The sequence below is a fragment of the Melopsittacus undulatus genome, chromosome 2, assembly GCF_012275295.1.
Source record: "Melopsittacus undulatus isolate bMelUnd1 chromosome 2, bMelUnd1.mat.Z, whole genome shotgun sequence".
NCBI classification, from domain to species: Eukaryota; Metazoa; Chordata; class Aves; order Psittaciformes; family Psittaculidae; genus Melopsittacus; species Melopsittacus undulatus.
In genome coordinates this window covers 66,069,363-66,083,675 of record NC_047528.1, presented here as the reverse complement: position 1 = coordinate 66,083,675, position 14,313 = coordinate 66,069,363, and the positions used below count along the sequence as shown (strand labels likewise).

General features: G+C 36.5%; 1 protein-coding gene across 5 annotated transcripts in view; it reads left to right on the top strand.

Annotated features, from left to right (window-relative positions):
* UBE3A (ubiquitin protein ligase E3A) overlaps positions 1–13,222 on the top strand; it is a 53,911-nt gene extending 40,689 nt beyond the window's left edge. For all 5 annotated transcript variants that reach the window (XM_013129602.3, XM_005151390.3, XM_031050963.2 and 2 more), the window contains 7 exons: positions 4,025–4,169; positions 7,846–8,051; positions 9,781–9,945; positions 10,315–10,470; positions 10,563–10,636; positions 11,513–11,656; positions 11,885–13,222. In XM_013129602.3, coding sequence (XP_012985056.2) covers positions 4,025–4,169; positions 7,846–8,051; positions 9,781–9,945; positions 10,315–10,470; positions 10,563–10,636; positions 11,513–11,656; positions 11,885–12,005 — 1,011 coding nt within the window. In that variant the 3' untranslated portion in view covers positions 12,006–13,222. The remainder of the gene's footprint in view (positions 1–4,024; positions 4,170–7,845; positions 8,052–9,780; positions 9,946–10,314; positions 10,471–10,562; positions 10,637–11,512; positions 11,657–11,884) is intronic.
* Positions 13,223–14,313: the final 1,091 nt, after the last annotated feature.

Genomic DNA, 14,313 nt, shown 5'->3' with positions numbered 1-14,313 from the left:
TGCAAATGGACTATACCAGTCTTTCTCTACTAATTGATCAAGTTAATTGAGTGATTATCAAGCTGGATTTCTCTAGAATTCAGTATGTACATCTCACTGTTTGGACTTCATTAAAACAAACATGAGCACTGGTAAGTGATTTTTGTTATTATTACTACTGCAGGATTTTTTCTTGAGAATTTGAAGCAATACATTTTAAACGCAGTAACTTGTTAAGTGTTGCTTATTAAGAGAATCACAGTTCACTCTGAAACATGTACATCTAGCAAAAAACTGTATTTGCATATTCATTTTTCAGTTTCTTTGCATGTATGAAACTTGCATCAGAAACTTTTTCATTGAAATAGACTTAATGAAACATGCTTTCTTTACGTTACGTATTGTATAGTTGTATGTATGCTAATCTGAAAAGTCATTGGGGTGAGGAATGTTGAAATTCGTAAAGCTCTAGTCCCCACTTTTGTTAAGGAGCCCTTACATCTGGGAGCTGCTAACTCAGTTTGCTGTTTTTGGAAACAGTTAATATGCCTTATTGCATCTAACAGGTTCAAGAGGACAGCTGTACTTCTGTTCCATTATGTTATCTGGATGTGGTAGTATTGAAAGGAAGTTTATCCTTAAATCCCCTCTTCATCATCCCCTTTTTATACTCAACAGCTATTTGTATGTGGATTTATTCTCAGGTAGCAGTAATTTAATAGGTGTGAGCTACAATACACAAGTTGTGCAAGTGAAAATGTGGATTCCTTCATCAGAGTCTGGCTGTTACTTGCTCACAAATTAGAAACTCAGTTTGACAAATTTCACATGGAACGTAGATAGCTGTCAGGCAGCAGGCCTTTTGCTTGTAAATGGCTGCTGAATATATTGATGAGCACGAGCTGTTATGTGCTGAAGCCAGTAGGCAGATTCTCTCACAGTGTATTAGCAACAAAGTACTTAAGGACCTTTTTGGTCCTTTTTAGGACTAAGTTGATGTTTGTGTGTCCTGTTAAATCTCAGCACCAGTATACCTTGGTTGCATGCAGAATGTGAGTGACTGTGTTGACACATGCAAGCACCACTCAGGCGTATACATGAACCATAAAGTACTGCTGGCAAGGATGCTGCTTAGTCATTTGAAGCCTTACTTCACATGCTGGTTTTCAGAAAAATGTAGTGATGGACTTGTCATGACATGTTACTGGTGCTTTCAGATTGAATTGGTTGTGTTCATGTAATTTCTGCCTTCTAGTGAGAAAAGTATTCCTGCCGTTGCCTGAAAGAGAACTCTTATGTTACATTACTAGAAATTGAAGGGGGTTTTGACTGTTTTCAACTGAATAGAAATTAGTTCAGCTACCATCAGTTTTAAGGTGGTAGCCAAACTCTGGTGTTACATCAAGCTTTTTAATGTTGTCATATTGGTGTTATGTATTTCTGAAGTTCGTATGTCCTTGCTATAGAAACACTGCTGCAGTTCTGCTAAAATTAGTGCCTCTCTACTATCATGACTAATGCTGTGTTTTCCACTCAGTTCCAATTTCCTTGTGGAATGTCAGTGTTGAGACAGGATGTTCAAAGGGAGCTAAACCCACAACCTTCAGCTGAGCAGCTTAGCAACATTGTCCTGGTTATAGAATCTACTTCAACGAACATTAGGCTTTGACTCAAAATACTGGCTTTCTGGTAATCCTTTCTCTGACTCCCTCCTAGGCATCCAGTGCACTGTTCCAGTATGTCCAGCCAGTGTTGCTCAACTACAAGTGCTTCCTTCCCCTTTTTTTAAACACTGTGTTTCTTTTACATCATTCATTGCAGTATAGTTCTCAGCCAAAAAAGTAATTTTTGAAATATTTTTAATTTCTTAATATTTATAAATATGAGAACTCTCCTTACTAGAAGTGTATTTCTATGACTCAAAAGAGCCTTTACACTACAACAAAGGGTTGCATGTCCCAAAAGACATGCAAAGGCAATACTTGCTTTTTCAGAACACCTCAAAATTAATGAAAATTGCAAAATAGAAAACTGCTGATGCTATATACTGCAACAGCCATAACTGGGGAGAATAAAAATGAGCCATTATTACTGCCAGTTGTAAGTGGAAGAGACTTACCTAGGAGAACTGTCTGTCCCGCTTGAATGTATAACAAGTATTGAAGATCTTGAAATAAATGCGACTTCTCTGTTTTGAAAATCTCAGTTGTATTTGAAACATGGCTTAAGCTCCATTGTTGTCCTCTTCAGGAAGAAAAGATTTTACATGTCTGTAAGATGTATAATTTTAAGGTTTTAACGATTTTACAAGATAAAAGATTACATTTTAGGGGAAGTATGTGATGAGAATAGCAAGGCAGGGGATGCACACCACGACATAGTTTTGCTGCAGAAGTGTTGTTGATAAAAAGTACAGTGAATTTCAAGAAATAAATATTATTTGGTCTCCTTAAAGGCAAAACCATTTCACTGCAACTAGTGTGCAATAGAATAACAAATGGGTTGTGTAGTACATAACTATGTTTTCCAGATGATCTTGTGACAGTATTGGTCCCAGTCAGCTGATCTGACTTGCCATCTTTATTGGGGTATTCATGATTTGCCTGTTGTTTTGGTTTGGGTTTGTTGTTTTTTTTTTTACCTGAGCTTTATATGATCTGAAGTTACACTCTGTTTCCTTCTGACACTAGTTTTCAATTCCCAGTAGTGCAGTTTTCTCCACATGCTCTTTTTGCACGAGGAGCTTCAGAGTCTCCAGACCTGTTAATGCTAACTGCCTTTAGCACTGTCTCACATCTGCCCCTGCTGTGCTGCTTGAAACATGGGCTGGTTGATTTGGCAGTTACCAGGAGAAAATGTGTCTTACTGGTGATGTCATTTGAGTTGATGGTGTGATTATTGCTGCCTTTATCTTCTCTGTTCTGTTCCTGTTCGCCTTTACAATTGTGTAGTAAAACTCTGGGATGTAAAGAATGTGTTGGCATGTGTGTGTGGATAAAGTAGGGCAGTGGAATAGAAGTGATTCAGCGTGTTAAGGACACCTGGTGGTAAGTACAGGTTGCGGTAGTCTGGATTAGAGGCAAATCTCACCATTAATACAGTCTTGGTAGAGGAATGCACAGGTTCATTTGTGCTTTACTGCTGTTGCGTTTTCTTCTTTGCCACAAAGACATGTTTAATATAATCATGTTGCACGAATTTAACCAATATATTTATCCTTTTAAGCTGCATATTATCGGCTGCAAGATATTCTTGCAGAACTTTTGATTAACCGAAAGGATACATTTTTGTTGTAAGAAAGCGAAAGACATGTAATGGCCTTTATGTAGACATGAAGGCCTTTCCTGTGAGATGTTATAACTGGTATTTTACCTTAACTGAATATTCACTTTCATGGAAGCAGTGCAGTAGATCTGTTTAAAGGCACTGAAGAAATAAGAACAAGAGATTTCTGAGACTTCTTCATTAGAGTCAAGAGGATAGGAGACCAATTTGACTGTAATATGAGTATTCTTCTAATTTCTGGGGTGTTGTGTTGTTTTTTTTTCTCCAGCTCTTTCTTTGTGAGATGCAATTACCAGTCAAAGGCTTGTCTTCTGTCTTTCACTCTGAAAACATATCTGTGTAATCCCTTCACAAAACCATTTGTTGTCAAACATGTGGATCAGATTGCAGTCTCTTCTCATTGTCAGATGAATTTAATTATCCCAGTAATCTTGTTCTCATACTGTTTTCTGTTAATTTTGTGCAACACAATGCTATAACTTATTTTAAATAAGTGCTTAAAAGAATAGAAATGGAGAAGGCTAACAGTCTTAATTGGCTAACAGATCAGATCTGTGGTAAGTTTCTTGCTGTGTTAATCCCCAGATTTTGATACAGGCTTAGAGTGATTTAGTGTTACTATTGGTTTCTGTTATTTTACTGTTGAGATTTATACTTGTTTTCTTGGGTTCAGAGGGTAGTTTTGATTTCATTATTTGATATTCAATAGACTCTTCTGATAAACAGATTTACTAATGAAATACTTCTGTTCACTCAATAGCTAGAGATGATCGCCATGGAAAATCCTGCAGACTTGAAGAAGCAATTGTATGTTGAATTTGAAGGAGAGCAAGGGGTAGATGAAGGAGGTGTTTCCAAAGAATTTTTTCAACTGGTTGTGGAAGAAATCTTCAATCCAGATATTGGTATGTGCTACAAGAATTTACTGATTTATCCCATTTTTCACATAAAAGGTTGGAGCAGATGATCTTTCAAGGTCCCTTCCAACCTGGGCTGTTCTATGTTTATGCAGTGCCTTTCTGTATCTGCTGCTGCTTCCTTCTGAAGCTCTCCAGATTTCTTGGTGATCATGCGAGTATTTGACCACTTGAGGCTCACTATGTCTTTATCATCAGTCATCCTCCTAAGGAGGAATGATGAAAAGCTCTGTGTATAGCTAGTGAAAGCTACCACTGCCTGTTTGGATATAAATCGGTAGTATAGGGTTTCTTTGCAGGGTTCCTGTGTTTGTTCTCTCACCTTTCTCCTCGCTCTGCTTTGTGATTAGCTTCTAGAATTAGTAATCAAACCAAAGAGGAAGAGCTTCTGCAGTAATACCAGAGTAGGACTTATGGTGAGTTTTTATTTCCTCCCCTTCCTCCAGCTTAAAACATCTGATAGTCTCAGTTCCTCTAATGATTTCATCTAAAAGGGGTACAAATCCAAAGTGTAGCAGTAATGTCAAATTTCATTGTATTTACGTAGAACTAAGAGATTTTGATATATCAGAGCCAACGTTTTATATTTGTGTTTTAACAGTCACATTTCCATCTTGCCTTTTTTTTCTGTTTTCCCCTGCTTGCTCCCTGCACCAGTGTCTAATGCTTCTGCTTCATGCTTGCAGGGACGTACTGCTTTTAATATGCAGCTGGTCTGCTGCTATGAGAAGATTAAAATGTCTTAAAATGTTACTAATACTTTGTGTTAGAATAGAAATGAGACCTACCAGGTTTTTATACTAATTTCACAGTTTCTGAACGATGATGACACATTGCAGTTCCTGTTTAGGCTTCCATTAGAGAAGCACAACAGCATGTAGCCATTAGTTAATTTGGGTTCATTGAGCTGTTCTAAAAAATAAAGCTGCTGGTTTTGTAGCTTAGAAAATTGATGAATATAAACATAAAAGTTCAGTTTGTTCTGGTTGAAGAGGAAGTCCCCAGAATCAGTAATAGGATCTGAACCTTGGCACTTACCATTAACTGTACACAAGCCAGTTCTTTTAACAAGCAATACAGATCCATAGACAAGTCTTATTCTGAAAACTGTCATTAACTTGGAGGGATTTGGAATCTGAATTGGCAAGGTTACTTGGAATAAATTGGAGTATAGCAAAATGAGGAAGTCTCACTACTTTGACAAAGGTGTATTTTCAATGCGAAATACATTTATTCTTTTTTCTTTTTACCTGAGTTTAGCTAAGCAGAAGTTGCATGGGATGCCTATATTGAAATAATCCCATTTAGTAACTCAAGTCTGATTCAGCTAAGATCTAGCCAGTGTATATATGCTCCCTGTGTATAAAGATGGGTAATAGATTAGATGTGCATGCGTGATTTATATTTCACTTCTGTATTCAAAAAACAAAAAAGTAAAAAGTAAGGTACACTTTTGTATTCATATCAATTTGATGGGGGGAGGGAGGGTATTTATTGGCTTTTAACATAAATGTGCAAAACCAGAAAATGTAGCTTGCATTCATACTCTTCTTTTGCACCTACTAATATGCCCTGCAGTTTAAGAGTTTATACACCATATATGCCAAGGGGGTTTTTGTTGATTCATAAACACTTTATTTACCAGAGAAAATGAAGGAAATCCTTTAAATGGAATTTAAAATGTCATCTGATAGGTATGTGTGTAGTCATGCTTATACCTGTAAGCTTTGTTGCCATTGTATTTCAAGTATTTTGATATTAAACTACTGTCAAGTTTTACTCAAAGGAGGTAATAACTTGAGCAACAGTCACCATGGTAAAAGGGAAGAAGGAATAACTTCATACAGTATTCCAACCAACACTATACAACTGGTTTTGTCTTACTACAGCTTCCATTTTATATTGGTGTTTTATTTTTATTTTAATGTACTATAGTCTTAGTTTTGGTCAATGAATAAAATGTTGTATTTCACATTAAAATTGTTTCCAGATGTTGGTCTGGGTAAAGTGTTAGTCCTTAATTATTAGACATTTGTTGGAGTTGTTTATTTTTATTAACTCTTCCATCATCTTCCAGAAAGTACAAGTAATTGTTTTTATTTTGCCAGTGATCCAGAAGTTACTTCAGTCAATTCAGAAAATGGAATGCAGGGTTCTCTTTAATGTTTCTCCTATATATGTTTGCGTTGCTTATCCATTTCTGATTTTTGGTCCCCTTACCTGATGTTAGTCTTGTTATTTAAGTGCTTCCCCTAATAGCTTCCCCTAATAGCTGGCCCTGTCCTATCTTACGGTGATAAATAATCTTCAGGTCTGGGGAATAGCCAGTCTCTGATTGAGTTTGCAGTTCATTTCCTTACACCGAATGAGAATTTGGGCTTTATCTCTTGGCTGAAGGTGACGTTTTTAGTCTTGGGACTAATTCTGTGGCTCTGTTTGTGGCTTTGTAATCAGTTTGTACCATCTCAATAGGCTGTAAATAAGCATATCTTTTAAGAGCTGACAAGATAAATCCTTGTAGCAAATGTAGTTCATATTGTTGTCCATGTGCATCTAAACTCTGTTGTGTTCAGAGGAAGGAGCCTTGGCACTTTTCCTTAGGCTCTGCCTGGAAATCATGAGACTGAGCTGTAAAAGTAACAGGTTACTGTGACTATACTAGTCTCTCTCTCCCCTTAAGTCTGTGGGGTTTAAATTTATCTCGCTTTAGTATCTAGTAAGGTAATGGATTTTACTATAGGGTTCATTTAAATAGTGTATAGCCTGTGCACAAACTTGGGTTTCATAAGAGCTAATCTATAGCCAAAAGGGTAAGGCTTTATCCTCTTGTCTGTGCAGTCATATCCACTCCCTGTAGCTCCTGGCATGTTCCAGTTCAGCTGGTTGTTGAAGACTTCTGTAAAGGTACTCAGTTTGTGGACTTTGCAGAAAATCAGATGAAGGGAGATAGGGGAACAAAGCAAAACCTCTTTGCTTTCAACAGTGATAAGGTGTTAAAAGATTTATCCCCTCCTGTGAAACACAGTCTCATGTTACATTTTCTCCTCAAGTTCAGATGTATGCGATAGCTGCAGCAACAGTGGGCCTTGCCAGGTACCTTTAAACAAACAAACCAAACCCAAATGTGTTGGGGATCTAACTCTTTAAGATTATATGTGATGGTTAATCTCATAGCTTCCAGTTCAGTAATAGGGCTGCATCTAGTCCTGTTCCTTTGCTGGAACTGACCTAGAAAAGCCTTTAAGGAAAGGCTATCACTTTGTAGTAATTGGAGTTCTTCAGGATTATTTCATCCACATGGGTTTTGACTGTTATTTTCTTGCCATGTTGTATTAATCGAAGTTACAGTGTATGTTGACAATGTGCTCCTGGTTACTCAGTAATGGAAGGTGATGAAAGGCTGTGTATGTACAGGTTTAGTGGGCATTGCAGGAGGTTGTATCACAGATCTCCTGCATACTTCTAGTGGTAATGTTAGTAACAGTATTTTGAGCAGCTCAAATTACCCTAAGGTAAGTAGGTTCTCTTTGCATTAAATTCACTATAATGTTAAGCTAAGCATGTTTTAGAGGCATTCTAATGCAAATGTGTTTATAATGGTATGTTTTACATGTCATTTTTATTGAAATGTAACCATGATTGTTCAACTTCATTTTTCTTACAGGGATGTTCACATATGATGAATCTACAAAACTGTTTTGGTTTAATCCGTCCTCTTTTGAAACTGAGGGTCAGTTTACACTGATTGGCATAGTACTGGGGCTGGCTATTTACAATAACTGTATACTGGATGTACATTTTCCCATGGTTGTCTACAGGAAGCTAATGGGCAAAAAAGGAACTTTCCGTGATCTGGCAGACTCTCATCCTGTAAGTTCATTATGTTCTTTGAGTTCATTGATGCATTTGTCAGGCAACAACTTAATCCGGGTTTAATGCAAATACAAGATCACAGTCAGAAGTGTGAGTGAAATAACCAGGGACTTCTAAAGACTCTGTATTTGTTAAATAAATTCATAAGCAATAAAATCTCTTACTACATCTTCCTTGGAGGAAGAAGAATTGTCAAGTCAACAAATAGGGCTGAGTATCAGTAAAGCTTTGTTATATTTTTTTTATATACTGCCTAAATTGTTTAATATCAATAAGCACTACTAAGCATTATCTGTTATTCGTAGTATCTCCCCAAAGAGACTGTATCTATTTGTAAAAGTAGATTTCTACAACAAATATGAAAGTAACAGTAGCTACGCAAAAAGGTATGGTGCACTTGAGGTTTACTTTTGTTTTTTTTGTCTTAAAGCAAAAGACAGATGAGGCAGTCTGAATATCTGTACAGTTTGGGAGCAATGGTCAGTATCCATCTTCCCTATCTCTCCCCAGCCAGTGGCTATACAAAAGCAGTAAGCCATGCGTGTGTTTTAGAGAACAGAAGCAGCTGTGCAGTGACTTTCCCTGCTTCATCTGCAATTAAAAATCACCAGTAGCTTTCTCACATGCTAGCTAATATGAGTTGAAATGCTTCGTTTCATTTCCCTTTTCATAAGTGCTTATGCAAGTCTTCGGCTACTCAGAAAAAGATTAGTAGAATCATAAAATCAACTGTTTGAAAAGACCTTTAATATTGAGTCCAGCTGCTAGAGCATGGAGGATATGGTGTTCACCAGCCCTCACACCAGCAGTTCCAAGTCCAGTTGCTGTCAATGCAAGGTATTTTAAAGGTGCTGTGGAAGAATCAAAAGGATACATTTAGTGAAAGGATGAGGCTTAGATATAAACTCTTAATAATTGAAACATTGAGGAGAAATTTATTACTTCTACTTCACTACAAAAAATACAGTTGCATTATTGAGTCCTATGCCTCTGCCTCAGCCAAATAATTGTTCCTTTTGTGCATAGCCTTTGGTTTCCAAAGGAGTCTTGAGCTTTTCTTGAGGCATATCATGGAGGAAGGCTGGTTGGTCCTTTGAATAGAGCAAGCTCTTGCAGTTAATTTCAGATTCCACCTATCAAATTCTGACTTAATTTGTGATTTTGTTTATTTATTTTTTGTGCATAAATGTTTGCTTACCTTAATGACTGCCCATCTGTGTAGCTTCAAGATTGCTTTCTAGTTGGTTTGGGGTTTAAATCAAGATGTAGAAGACAGAAGCTTACTGCTTGGAGTTTAGTTGATATGAAATACAGCATTTTCTTTGATTTTAATAAGTGTATGTTCAACCTACTAATGTAATGTGTTCTGGATGCCAAAAATAAATACAGTTTCAAGAGAGTTGAACAGTAAAGAAGTAATCAGTAGCTCTTAAGCTACAGGTTTGACCATTGCATTTAGGAATATTCCTTTGTACTGGTAGGATCTTCTATGGGATTTACCATTCCTTGCCATGTTTCTTTCTTATCTTCCTTTAATATCAGCTATTGGTTCTTTCAAACACTGAGGTTAATGTACCTTTGTTTGGACTGTCGTGGGAGATCTTAGGGGCCTTGTGTCATAGAATGCAACAACCCTTTTTGAGCAGGTGATTTTATGCCTTCTGGTATTACTCAGTGAAATCCTGAAATTTGTTTATGACAAATATGTGTTGTCTTTTTTCTCTAGGTTCTTTACCAGAGTTTGAGAGACTTGCTAGAGTATGAAGGAAGTGTGGAAGATGATATGATGATAACTTTTCAAATATCTCATACGGATCTCTTTGGCAATCCAATGATGCATGATTTAAAGGAAAACGGTGATAAAATTCCTATTACGAATGAAAATAGAAAGGTACACTTGGATGATTTTTTAATGTAATCTGTAATTTTTAGATACTGTATGCAGAATTGTGTAGCACTGTAAAGCTTTGGTCTCACTCCTGACTTAAGCTTAAAGGCCTTTTTTAATTGCTATAGCACAATATAGTTGTAAGCAGGACAGGCATATCTTTTAAAGGAAGCATCGATACATGCTTCTGAATGTGGTGTTTGACCTGTCTGAGAAATATGTGAGACTTGTTCTTGATTATTGCTGAGTAGAAGCTGAACCCAGGTAATCTACATAGAATTACATGTATTTCGGGGTCTTATATTTTTGGGAGATACTTCGAGTGGCATGTGTCAAAGTACTAAGGTTTTTTTGGGGATTGTTTCCTTACAGGAATTTGTCAATCTGTATGCTGACTATATACTCAATAAATCAGTAGAAAAGCAGTTCAAGGCCTTTCGGAGAGGATTCCACATGGTGACCAATGAATCTCCTTTGAAATATTTATTTAGACCAGAGGAAATTGAATTACTTATATGTGGAAGTAGGGTAAGAATCCTGAATGTACACCAGAAAGTGGAGCTTTTTTGATCCTAAGTACCTAACTACTGGTCATTTTAAAAAATGTCATCTTCTTACAGAATTTAGATTTTCAAGCACTAGAAGAAACTACAGAATATGATGGTGGCTATACCAGAGACTCTCTTATTATTAGGTAAATTATTTTTCTGATTTCTGAAAGATGAAAAGCACTTGACACGGCTGTTTCTTCATAGTACTGTAAGATGTAGTATTTTTGTAGTGCTGGAGATTCGAGTGTCTTATGTATAATTCTGCTTTACTCAAGTACTGTCATTAGGAAAGAGCATAGTTGTAAGTACTGTCTTTAGCTTCCAGTGAACTTTGGTGAAGATTAAGAGGGATTTTTCCCTGGGTTTTTTGTCTCATACCATACAGTTAAATAATCCCCAGTATAACCAAGGCTGTTTCAATAAATAACCATTACTTTGGTGCTGTTTTAAAAAAAAATGAAATCACACTGAGCTATTTGGAGGTGTAGACCATTCTGCTCTAATAAGAAATCAAGTAAATTCAGTTGTTTTGATGTTTCTACCTTCTTGTCCCCTTTTTACTAGAGAAATCTGAAGACAAGGTTTAGGGAAGTGTGTATCTTGAGTGTTCTATAGACTTTGCCAACTACTTAACTATTTCCTGTGAGGGTAGAAAACCTTGACAGCAGCTGTGTTTGTGTACTGTAGTGTTTAAGATGGTGGTAGAAATGGACATTGTAGTGGAACCAGTATAATCCCCTAGGAAATGGGAATCCTAAATTAAGTGTTCTGCAAATATTCTTCATTTATCAGCCAAAATAACATTTAAAAACAGCTAAACTGCAGTGCTTTGGTAATAATTCTCATTTCTACTTTTTAATTTCATTTGATTGGTAAAGAAGTTACTGGTTTGGTTTGAATGCAACTTGTAAACTTGCTGTTAGGGTTGATAAGGATTACTAAACATTCAAAGTTCAGTTACTTCCAAGAGTCTCATTTATACCAGATTTCAGTTCACTTCTTGATTTCTTCCTTCATAGGGAATTCTGGGAAATTGTCCATTCATTTACAGACGAACAGAAAAGGCTATTCTTACAGTTTACAACAGGCACAGACAGAGCCCCTGTGGGAGGACTTGGAAAGTTAAAGATGATCATAGCCAAAAATGGCCCAGATACAGAGAGGTAAAAGAAAAAAAAAATCTACATTTTTCTTGTTTGTTTATAAATGGAAGCAAATTCTTTGTTTTTAAGTTAACTTGGTTAAATCCAGACAGTTGAATCTTTAAGCAAAGTGGATTCTCTTTAAATTCGTTATTTTTGATCTGTGAAAGAGCGATGTATTTCTTTGCAGGTACTGCATGTTCCCAGATCTGAATTCTTGTTTTTCTTTTCCCTTTGTTTTTCCCACAGGTTACCTACATCTCACACATGCTTTAATGTACTTTTGCTTCCGGAGTACTCGAGCAAAGAAAAGCTTAAGGAGAGATTATTGAAGGCCATCACATATGCCAAAGGATTTGGCATGCTGTAATGAATATAACAGAATAGAAAAAAATATATTAAAAAAAGGGATTAAAAAATGATGGTGATGATGTCCCTGTCTAAAAAGGCCATAAGATAGTGAGCTACAGTAGTCACCTGTGTTTGTGCCTCCCTTCTTTACTGGGGACATTGGGCTGGAACAGCAGATTTCAGCTGCTTATATGAACAAAATCTTTATTTTTTCTTTTAGCGTGAAAGTGTTACATATTCTTTCACTTGTATGTACAGAGAGGTTTTCCTGAATATTTATTTTAAGGGTTAAATCACTTTTGCTTGTGTTTATTACTGCTTGAAGTTGAGCCTTTTTGAGTATTTACAAGAAAACAAACTGTACTCTCCCAAGGAAAATATTGCCATCATTTGTAGACCATGTAACCTTCAAGTATGTGCTATATTTTTGTCCCTGTATCTAATCAAATCAAGAACTGTACTTTTTGAAGAGTTTGCTTTTGAAACTTGAAGTCTTGGAAAACAAGTGTGATGCAATTACTGCTGTTCTAGCCCCCAAAGAGTTTCTGTGCAAAATCTTAAGAATCAATAAAGACGGAAGGGAGAACTTGGAATGTTAAATTGCAGCCTTGAGAACTTTACTTTAGTCACAGCACAACAATTAAATCTCATTTCACTCTATGTTGCCTACACATGTCTTGTAATAAACTGTGTTTTTAATTAGGAAACATTTCTTAGCATAAGAAAGGGTAGAAATTTTAGTTACTTTTTTAAAAAAGACGTTTACTGGGGAAAGTGCATTTTCAACTGAACAGCTTTAGAGTAGGGAGTGAAGTGTTTGGAAAAAAAAATAGGAAGTTTTTGCTTTATTATAAACAAAGCATGTGGAAGTGCACTTAAAATGAAGTTTTATTCTTAATTGCCTATTACGTTGACATTTTAAATAGACAATCCAAAGTCTTCCCTACATGTTATGTCATCACCGTTTATTTAATGACTTATTGTTCCTATTTATCAAGGCACATGATCAGTGTTGCAACATAATCTAAAGGGATGGCTACTGTATTTTAATCTCATCTAACAATAAGCAAAATTGAACAATATTAAACGTAAGGCCTACTTCATGTTGTACACTTCCAACCATTAAATAAACTGTTAGAAAGTAAGTACTAAGGTTATGTTCATCTACTACGTATTCAGTAGGTTTTTAATTTAACTCTACAAATCATATCAGAAATAAATCCTTTACCTTTCGTAGTCTGTGTTTAATGTTAATTTCTCCTGTTGCAGTGTATGACAAAGGGATTGTGCGTTTTTAAGTGAGGATGTAACTGGCATATCTCTTTTTTTCCAATAACAAGTTGCAGCGGATGTGCAGAGCTGAGCTTGTGCCTTGACGATTGCTTATAACTGACTACTACCGATCAATCCATGACTGTGTGGAATTGGCATTAAAAGGCATAGTTTTGAAATTATTGGAGAAAGAAATTCTGTCTTTCAGGACTATTTTAATAAATTCTTTCTAGTAATAGAAACAGACAACTGTTATGTGACTGATGCTGAATAAAACAGTGACCTTTTTTCACCACGGTTCAGTGAAAAAGAAAACAAGTTGACTTGCTTACTTTGATGAATCGGATATTACATTATTTGATTAGAAAATGTTGTAGTACAGCATAAGTTGAGGGTTACAGGTATGGAAATCTCTCCAGAGGTGAACTGTAGTGATGTGGGGTCCAGTGATTTTCCCCTCTCAAATCCAAGACGACCTGGACACAGGGACTGAACCTCGCTGGAGACGGAGTGGTGCTGGCTGTCTTCTGGTGTTTGAGCTGGAGGTGGCAGGTAGGGCATGCTGTCCTGGATGTTCACCTTATTTCATGTTCTCTGAGAGGAAAACTAGATACACCAACCTCTGGGTAGGGAAGCTGGCAACAGTGTCTGCAGATTCCTTCAGGTTTGGGGCATCTTTTACTGTAAGTGACAAGGACAAGATTTGCCAAGTGCCTTAAGGTGTTTTGTGACAAGTATGAACCCCATCATGATACTGCTGTGTGGCATGTACTACGTCAATAATCTAATGCTGTTGAGCTGTGTCCCTGTAACTTGTCTTATTCTGATATAGCTATGGATGGTGGTTATACCCAGCTAACAAGTGGATAAAATTCATGTTGTTTTTTTTTAAACAGACTCAAAACTAGGGCAGACAGCATCATTGGATTGCAATACAGAGTTTTCCAGCTGAAGTGTTGACATTGTGAATATGCTTTTCCTATCTTCCTTTAGCATTAAGATTAAAATAATACATAAGTCTATTGGCCTTTAAAAGTATAAGCTGTTTTTCAAGG